Here is a 9,358-nt window from a genome sequence, read left to right on the forward strand (position 1 = left end):
GGAACAGGAATGAATAGCCAGGCTAGAGCAGCTTAAATATGTCAGCATGAGTGTGGTTAGCCAATAGCGTGCTTGGAGTGAATCAGCTGGCCGTCAGCGGATGAAGGCTTGCATGTAATCAGCTGATCTTAATTTTATGGCAGGACTTGACTCTATGGCCTGCTGGAAATAATGCTGCAAAAGTGATTTTTTCATATTTTTATGACCCAAGGGAAGTCCCTTATGTCCATGGTTAGGCTAACGTCATAACCAGCAAAAAGATCCTCAACGATATTCACACTAAAACCCATTTTAATCTTATCAGGGATTACGTTACCCTTAGTTTAACAGAGTACAAATTCCAAAGTTAAAATGAAGTTTGTTGAGAAAATCTCTTACCTTAATTGTTAACCTTCACTGGTTTGCTTACACAGACAGAGCCACTCAGGCCGTGTCCACACGGAGACAAAAACGACATATTTCTGTTGGCTCTGCAACGCCGCCAAGGAAAATGCACCAAAAGAGAGAAGAAGATCACAGAAAACTGACACAACCCTTCTGGTTGTTCTCCACAGTGGATTTAAGAACATCTGGTGTCTGCTGTTCTCGGTGATGGTAAAGGAGCTCAGATTTAGCCGTCAAAGCCAGAATAAGCTCAGTAGCTTCTGCAGCACGAACACGGCCCTGCAATCCGCCATTGTTGTTTTGGTAGGACACATGCATGCGGTGTCAGTGGGCTATGCTATGTGTGACATAATCGTCAAAAGAAAGATGCAGAGATGAAACGGTAGGCGTTTACAAATTTGTTCATTCAAGGATCCGGTTTCAAAAAGTAGCGTTTACAGCCTCCCAAAACGCCGTTTCCATGTAGATGAAACGCTGATACAACAAAAAACTTTAGCGTATACTTCTGAATTCATCTCCGTGTGGACGGGGCCTCAATATGGAATCCTGAAATGTGCAAATGCTGTAACATTACCCAGAGATGGGGGGCGACAGTGAGTCATTTTGTACATGCACTCCTCACTGTATTGAATAACACATTTGACCTAATTAGAATCAAGCATGTTTGACCCCCAGAGCCGAGTTTTTAGACCAGTGGGAGGGCGAAAACGTACCCCACTAAAGCCCAGAACACTGCTTCAGCTCTGGCATGGATAGCAGAGGTGTGCTTCTGCACCGATAGTTGCTGATGTATGCAGACAAGCAGGGTGATGGCGTAAATCAATGTAATCACTTAAAACAAAGGTGGAGTCTGAGGTCGTTTTGACACCTGATAGTCTGGGGGACTCGGTCCGTTTTGGAACAGAAATGGCAGCATTGTTGCTCTTTCCTTTGGTTCAGTTCACATTCACACTGCTCTCTTGGTCAAGCGGACCAAACCGTCTGAACACCTACAACCTCTGCCCGCTAGGGGCGCTGCCACCAAGAACAAACAGCGACCAAGAAGAAAAGAAGGCGTAGAGGAAGATGAAACTCCTTCCACCGGTCTTTTTTCCACATAAACAATGAAAACACAGAATTTACGCTGTCTTGGGGTTTCTGCTTTTGCATTGGGCCATTACGAGCAGCCAGCGAGGCGGTGAGCTGTCCAACATGTCGTTCTTAACATGAGACAAATAAATCAGCACGGACTACGATGTGTTGCTATGGTTACAGAGACGCAAAGAGAGGTACCGACATGTATTTGAGTGTATTAAATCACATATAAATCCGTATATCATTACACTTTATGCCACTTCCTGCCTTTGGTTCACAAGTTGGTCCGCATTGCTTTCACACCTCAAACAAACTGCACCAGGATTCGTTTGGAAGCAGACCGAGACCCCCTGTTTTCAAGCGGACCAGAGTTCGTCTAAAGTGGACCAAACAGCTCTGGTGTGAATGCGCCCTTAGAGAGCTCTGTCTGACCAAAGTGCAAACTCAGAATCAGCCCAAACATCTATAAAGTGTTCGTCATGTTGTCTGAGTGTTTCTCCATCCTGCTGGCTCGGTTAGATTGCACTTCTGGTAAACCTCTTGTAAAATGATGTGTCACTGCTCAGGCCCGGCTAACCCTGGAGCAACATGAGTGCAAGCCAGCAGGAGACTGGGGAGGGGCACCAGTCATGCCTCAGCATTATGCAGGGTAAATGGGGCTAGTGTAAGGCTAATTCAGCCCTTGTCCCTGCCACTTAGCCCTTTGGCAGGTTCACGTCCAGGGGTAGGGGGTCCAGATTCTTGTTAGAATGGAGGGGAAGTGTTAAGTGCTTGGAGTACCCGGCCTGTCAGATGATAGATGTTCCACACACTCCAAATGGAGGGAAATCTTGTTTGAATTCATTCTGTGTGTTTCTGTGCGCTCCTAGAATATCCTCCTGTCAACTCCTTGGTGTGTTTTTAACGTTCTGGAAGTCCATACAGCTCTGAAAGTTTGTACAAATTGATTGTCATGTTTTCTCTGCAGTTTAATCTTTCCTCTTGTTTGGTCCACTGAATCTGGACATCAGGTCACACCGAACTGACAGGCTGTATCCTCTGCTTTCCTCGAAGTCTTTAATCTTTCTGATGCAGCCATGGAATATGAGACAAAAACACTCATTCATATGTAAATTAAAACTCCATCCCCCGCCTCGTCTGAACAAGAAACTCCGGGCTCCATCAGCTTTTGTCTTGGAGTGGATTAGCTTTCATTTGGGGGCTAAATGAATGGACGGGTTTCCTTAATCTTTTCTATGAATATGCAGATTCTTCTATCTTCAGTGTCAGACAGAGAGAGAGAGAGTGATTTGTAGTGAAAAAGGAGCATTACGCCTCAAAACTGAGCAGTCCCTAAGTGTAACATGCCAAGTTTGGCTTTTCCATGGGGCTTTGAGTGAGCTTAAGGGTCTGATATGGTAAAACAAGCATGACTGCTGCCTCACAGCTCTGTGGGATCATGACCAATATGAGCCAAACAGCTGTCAGAGGAAGCTCAGGGGGGCGGGGCAGAGGGAGCAGCGTGTAGAAATGTTCCACCTTGTCCCTAATCGTCTGCGTATAGACCTCTCTGTGTGAGAGGAAAGCAAACACCAGACTCACTCATTCATAAAAGCATGAATGAAGCTCCTCATCCTGTCTGTGATGCATGCATGTGTGTCCTTCTGCTCTGTTTAGCTGCATGTTGTCACCATGAAAGGACACGTTTCCTGATTTTGATGCCATAGATGATTGAAATATAACGATGTGACGTCTCCTGTCCTGTCTGCAGACCAGCGCGTGGCGTCTTTCTGCACCATGACGGACATGCAGAGGGCCGAGGCTCTGCACATCTCCAGAGAGCTGACCAGACGGGTGGTGGAGGCGGAGGGAGCAGCGCTGGGAGCAGAGTATGGCTTAACACACACATGCATACATTTAAGACCAGCACTTACATGTTCCTAGAATAATCCCCGTGTTATTCCAACTCATGCTGGACCTTTAACATGCATTTTTGCGTGTTGAAGCTACACGTAGCCAATGTGCACTTCTTCAACACATGTTGAAACTATGCAGACCACAAGCCCTGTGATTGGTTCCCTGGGTAACCACCAGGTGACTAACAGTCGCTGTAATACCTACAACCATAATATGCATACTCTAGAGCAGTGGTTTTCAAACTTTTTTCACCCAAGGCACACCTAAGGTTAAGCCAAAATCTCAAGGCACACCATATTCATATCAATACAAAATAGACTTTTAAATAATAATACAGTCAAGGTGGCCCATAAGGGGGATAAAGGGGAGAGGTTTCTGGGGCCCAGACAACTGGGGTGGCAAAAGTGGGTAAAAGGTGCCTGAAAGGTGGCAAAATTGGGTTAAAGTGAGGATAAAACATGGCAAAATTGGCAAAAAAGTGGCAAGACAAAGTCAAAAATGTTCAACAATTGGCATAAGGGCCCAAAAAATTGGTTAATAGTGACAAAACATGTTGAAAGTGTCAAAAAGGTGGCAAAAATGGTTTAAGTTGACAAAATTAGTGGCAAAATGGGTAGAAAAATTGGTTAACTTGGTAAAAAGTAGCATGAATAATGATCATTTCAACACCTATTTCAACTCAATAATAGCTTGCCAAATGAGGTAACTGTTAGCCAGGATGCTAGCACCAATGCTACTGATCCAACACACACACTCATCAATAAATCACAACTGGGGAGGGTCCATTCTCTGGGGTTTTTCAGGGGTCCAGCCAGATTCCCAAGGCACACCAGTTCAGACCTGCATTTCCTAATCCATGTCTCCCTCAGAGGCTGAACAACTGCAATAACTGCAGTCTAATCAACCGCTGATCAATATTGATCAGCTCCAACTACAACACACTTACTTTGATTTGCAATGGTTTCTTGTACCAAAACAAGCTGAAAATGTGGCATTGGCATGAAAATGCTGCTGCTGAGCAGCGTTTTGATGGAGTATATCAGAGAGACATGAACACACTAGTGCACAAATATGTGTTGTTAATATTAGTGGAGGTCACTGCAGCATAGATGTGCTGCAGAAGCATCAACCAGACTTTCATCCAACTGAAATGACACTGATTTCAGTGTCTCAGCATTGGACTAACACCACAGTAACACGGTTTGAGACGGAACTAGTCCAAACTAGACTTTGTGTCCTGCAAAACTGCCAGCTGCCAGCTTTTTAGTTGTAAACCTTGGGTCAGATAGGTCGACTGTGCCATATTGCTCCTTGATTTGTAGATCCTGTTTGGCCTCATCTGTCAGGGAAATATCCCAGAGTCGGTTTTACTGATATTCCAGAAGAAATCAGCTAGAATCTCAAAGTCAGTGGGCTTTAGTGTAAGTAAGGGCTTATGCTGGCTAATAAAGGTGATTATAATCAGCTCACAACAATCCTCTTTTCAGCCAACAACATCCAACTTCACTTGTTAGAAACCAGAAAGCCTGTAGTGATGGGTTTAATTCCTCCTGATGGATTCAACATCATGGGTTTGTACATGATTACACATTAATGTAATAAAATCTACATTAATGCTTGAACTTTAAAAGATCACAAACATTTGTGATGTTTCTTTTTATATTTCCTTTTCAATGGCAGCCTGTCCTCCATCTCCTTTAGCTCTCTCCTGTCAAACTAACCGGCCTGGCTCCCTCTGCTCTTCACTTGAATTAAAGTGAGAGCTGTTTTAGTGGGAGAGGATGAGAAAAAGGCAGGGAGGGACCACACATGCCAAAATGAGTGTCTGGAAAGCTTTAACTGAAACTCTAACTCCATTAATCGCCCATTACCAGAAGTTGTCGTGTTTTATTTAATCAAATCTTCGTTTGTGTTCCCGCCAACAGCTCGCCGTCCACGCTGACCGGCAAAGTGAACCAGCTGGAGGTGATCCTCAGGCAGCTGCAGCAGGACCTCAGAAAGGTGAGAGCGCCCCTCTCTTTAGCTCCGTTTGTAATTGTTCTACGTTCTGATGTGTCTCAGAAGAACAGACGCCCTGAGCTCCTTGTAATACAGACTCGTCCACTTTAATTCAATTTCCTGCTTCCTTTCCTTATTGTTTCCCAACAACCCCCCCTCCATCCACCCCCAGCCCCACTAATGTGCTTATAAAGAAGGAGGAAGTGAACTTTTATCAGGGAAGAGAAAAGGCTGCTTTACCATGTTAATGCCTCCCATTTACACGCTGCTGACGAAAGACGGATGTTCTTGTAATAGCAGGGCTTTTATCAACCTCGCCTGTATCCTTTTATTTTTTCCTCCTGTCCCGCTGTGTGTGTTTCTGTGTGAGTGTTTTGCATTGCTAACCTCCCTCTGAACAAGACAAGTACACAAGTGTAATATTGATTTTTCTGCTTCCAGCTGATTAACTTCTCCTGAGCAATAACTGTTAACTTCTTCATTCCCTGACTCCCTCAGTGAAGCTGCTGGCTGGATGTCTTCATTCTAATTAAAGCTTCAGGTTCCTGGGTTTTAGTTTTCTATGCATTCAGCTGCAGATCTGAACTAACTAGAGCTGTCAGATGATAAAATAAAAAAGGCAGAGTGTCGCTGAATTCCCTCATGCTCACAGTTCCATCATTTTGCATTTCGGTACACTTTTTAAGTTTATTTGATGAAATTATTTTCTAACTGTGATGATTAGGGAACCAAATGGAGCCAAAGAGGCATGTTTTAAATCACTGACTTTAGCTTGATTATTTAATCACAGAATCATTTTCACTGCTTTTACTTCACAGTGCAAATTTTCAAAGTGAATAGTAAAATAAATGCATTGGACTTTCTGTGTATTCCAAAAATGCATCTAAAAATAACAGCGTGCAAAGACCTTAAATCAGCGGTTTTCAAAGTGTGAGGCGGGCCTCCCCTGGGGGGCGCCACAGAACTTCAGGGGAGGCGTGGAACCATAAACCAGAAAAAAGTGATTTTCTTTGCTAACTTCGTCTGTGCATGGAGCAAAATGAACAGACTGATAGTTACTTTAAGGCAGTGATACTCAACGTGTGATTATTAGTGGCTCTTTAAGTCTTCATTTTTAATATTATTACTCCAGAAAACCTGAAAAAAGGGAAACTTTTTTGCCCTTTTATACCATTTTTTGACACTTTTTATCCATTTATGCTACCTTTGGTCATTAGATACCACTTTTTTCCTAATTTTTGCCCATTTTTCACCATTTCTTTTGCCACTTTAACCCATTTAAGCATCCTTTTGTCATTAAACACCACTTTTTTCCTACTTTTGCCCATTTTTGCCTTTTTTTAAATTTTTGCCATTTTTCAATTTTTTTTTACCACTTTTCGCCCATTTAAGCATCCTTTTGTCATTTAATACCACTTTTTTCCTACTTTTTCCCTATTTTTCCACTTCTTTTTGCCAATTTTGCCCATTTAAGCATGTTTTTGTCACTAAATACCACTTTTTTCCCTACTTTTACCCATTTTGCCACTCTTGACTGCTTTTTCCCCCATTTTCTACTCATTTTTTTTTTTTGCCTTGTTTTTGCCACCTTTGGACAATTTTTTTGCCAGCTGTTACTCATTTTTTTTCACTTCTCACCCATCTTTTTTCACTTTTTATCCCAATTTTTGCCCATTTTCACCCATTGTTGCTGCTTTTTGACCAATTTTGCCATCTTTAACTTATTTTTATTGCTACTTCAAGCTGTTTTTGCCACTTTTCACCTCTTAGATTGTGGCAAGCAGAGGTATTTTTCAACAGTTTGGCTCTTTGGTTGAGTAACGCTGCTTTAAGGATTATCAGAGCAGAATAATCAGGTAGTATTGGCAATAAATTCATTAGTGAAACCAAATAACTGATTACCTGGTAAAGATGGATGTTTAAGAAAATTGGCAGGACAAAATATCAAAGATATAAAAATGTTAAGAATATTTCTAATTAGACATAAATGTTTGGAAACATGTTTTTTTTTTCAGTCTGAATCTTTATGTGGGTGGGGGTCCACCGAATGAATAATTTTCTCTTAGGGAAGGCTCACTCTCACACACTTTGAAAACCCCTGCCTTTAATTATTAAGAAATATGCAGGAGTGCATGTACAACAACACAGTGTCAATAAAGTTTGCCTCTTTGTGTCTGCAGGAGAAGGAGGACAAGGCCATGCTGCAGGAGGAGGTGCAGCACCTGAGACAGGACAACATGCGTCTGCAGGAGGAGAGCCAGACGGCGGCAGCTCAGCTCAGGAAGTTCACAGAATGGTTCTTTCACACAATCGACAAGAAACCCTGAGAGAGTGATGGTGAGGAGAGGGAAACTTGCAGGATAACGGAGGAGCAAGAGAGAGAGATGGAGACAACCCTCACTCCTCCTGGGCACCCACTCAAATTCTACTTAAGACTCCTGGATGATCCAAACTTTAAAGCAAACCTTTACTGGCCCCCAGACTCTGTAAAACGCCCAGCTCAGGAGACTGTAGAGCAGCCCTGTGCAGAAAAACTGACTCCTTATTTGGACCTCTGGTTTTGGGATCCTCTCCTTTCTGAACTGCAGGGCTGTTTCTGACATTAACGGTTTCTCCAAACCGGCTAACGAGACTCTTGGGAAACCTCCTCATCTCCAGTCCTGGAGAGGAATCAAGCAAGGCGACCCCTGGGGGCCCCACTGGAGTCCCTGGGATCTTCTTACAGTAGTGGAATGTAAAGCTCATTTACTGTAGTCAACATTTAATCTACCTACGTATGTCCCGTCAGTCTACTGTACTGTATACTCAGCTGTACTGTATCATACTGCGCACACTGTCACACAGCTGTTTCTGTGCAGAGAGGGGGGAGGAGGGGGAGGAATGTACTGGACTAAATGAAGTGGTACTTACTGTCTGCTTGCACCAAGAGGAATCCACATGTGGCGGTCTTGAAACGTACAGCAGGAGGTGAAAATGAATGTAGCTTAACTGAGACCCTTTTCTTTCTGGAGTTCTGCAGCATGTTGCACCAGCTAGGCACAAGTTCTGCACCAAACCCCGGGTCAAAACCAGTAATGTTCCAACTAAAGTAGACATGTAAGGTTCACCTTAACCCAGGGGTTCTCAACCTTTTCAGCCCGGGACCCCCAAAATAAAGGTGCCAGAGACTGGGGACCCCCACTGTACCTGAAGGTGGTTGAACACACTGATGCACGTTCAAGAACGGTCATTTGGAGGGAGCGTAGATTGTCGAGTGGTCTAAGGCGCTACCTACGTACGCGGGTGGTGTGGGTTCAAATCTGGCATTTGGCCTTTTACCACATGTCTCTCCTCACTCTCTTCCCTGTTTGCGAGTCTATCCACTGTCCTTACTTTATCAAATAAAGGCATGAAAAGGCCCAAAAATAAATCTTTAAAAAAAAAAAAAAAAAAGAAAGAATAGTCATGTGGCGACAAGGCCATCAATAAGGAGGGATAAAGGGGGAGGTTTCTGGGACCCAGCCAAACTGGGGGCCCATGGAGGTCAGAAAAACCATGGTCCATTGTGAAGTTAAGCTGTGAAAACCATATTTTATACTTGACTTAAATAATAACCACTCTTATTGAAGAAACAAATATCTTTCTATTCAATTGTGTTGTAAATAGCCTTCTTAAAATGAAAATGACTCTTGTTAAATACATATTATAAATGGGTGAAAAATTGCTTAAATTACTGAATAATGGCAAAAAAATGGTGGAAAAGATGTTGAAATTGTATTTTTAAAGAACATAAATGGGTTAAATGTGGCAAAAATTAGATCAAAGTGGCCAAAAAATAACCAAAAATTTATTAAATTGGCAAGAATTGGCACGAAAAGTGGTAAATGGGGATTACAAAGTGGCTGAAATTGCTTCAAAATGCAAAAAAAATGAGGGAAATAATTAGATAGGGCTGAAAAATTGAAATAAACTGGCAAAAATGGAATAACTGTAGTGATAATGGGCAAAAAGGGGTGTAAAAAGTGGT

General features: G+C 42.8%; 1 protein-coding gene across 3 annotated transcripts in view; it reads left to right on the forward strand.

The window, feature by feature from the left end:
- LOC121510992 (signal-induced proliferation-associated 1-like protein 2) overlaps positions 1-8,745 on the forward strand; it is a 211,792-nt gene extending 203,047 nt beyond the window's left edge. For all 3 annotated transcript variants that reach the window (XM_041789446.1, XM_041789447.1, XM_041789448.1), the window contains 3 exons: positions 3,209-3,326; positions 5,280-5,355; positions 7,533-8,745. In XM_041789446.1, coding sequence (XP_041645380.1) covers positions 3,209-3,326; positions 5,280-5,355; positions 7,533-7,679 — 341 coding nt within the window. In that variant the 3' untranslated portion in view covers positions 7,680-8,745. The remainder of the gene's footprint in view (positions 1-3,208; positions 3,327-5,279; positions 5,356-7,532) is intronic.
- Positions 8,746-9,358: the final 613 nt, after the last annotated feature.

Source organism: Cheilinus undulatus, linkage group 6, assembly GCF_018320785.1.
Source record: "Cheilinus undulatus linkage group 6, ASM1832078v1, whole genome shotgun sequence".
Taxonomy (NCBI): domain Eukaryota; kingdom Metazoa; phylum Chordata; class Actinopteri; order Labriformes; family Labridae; genus Cheilinus; species Cheilinus undulatus.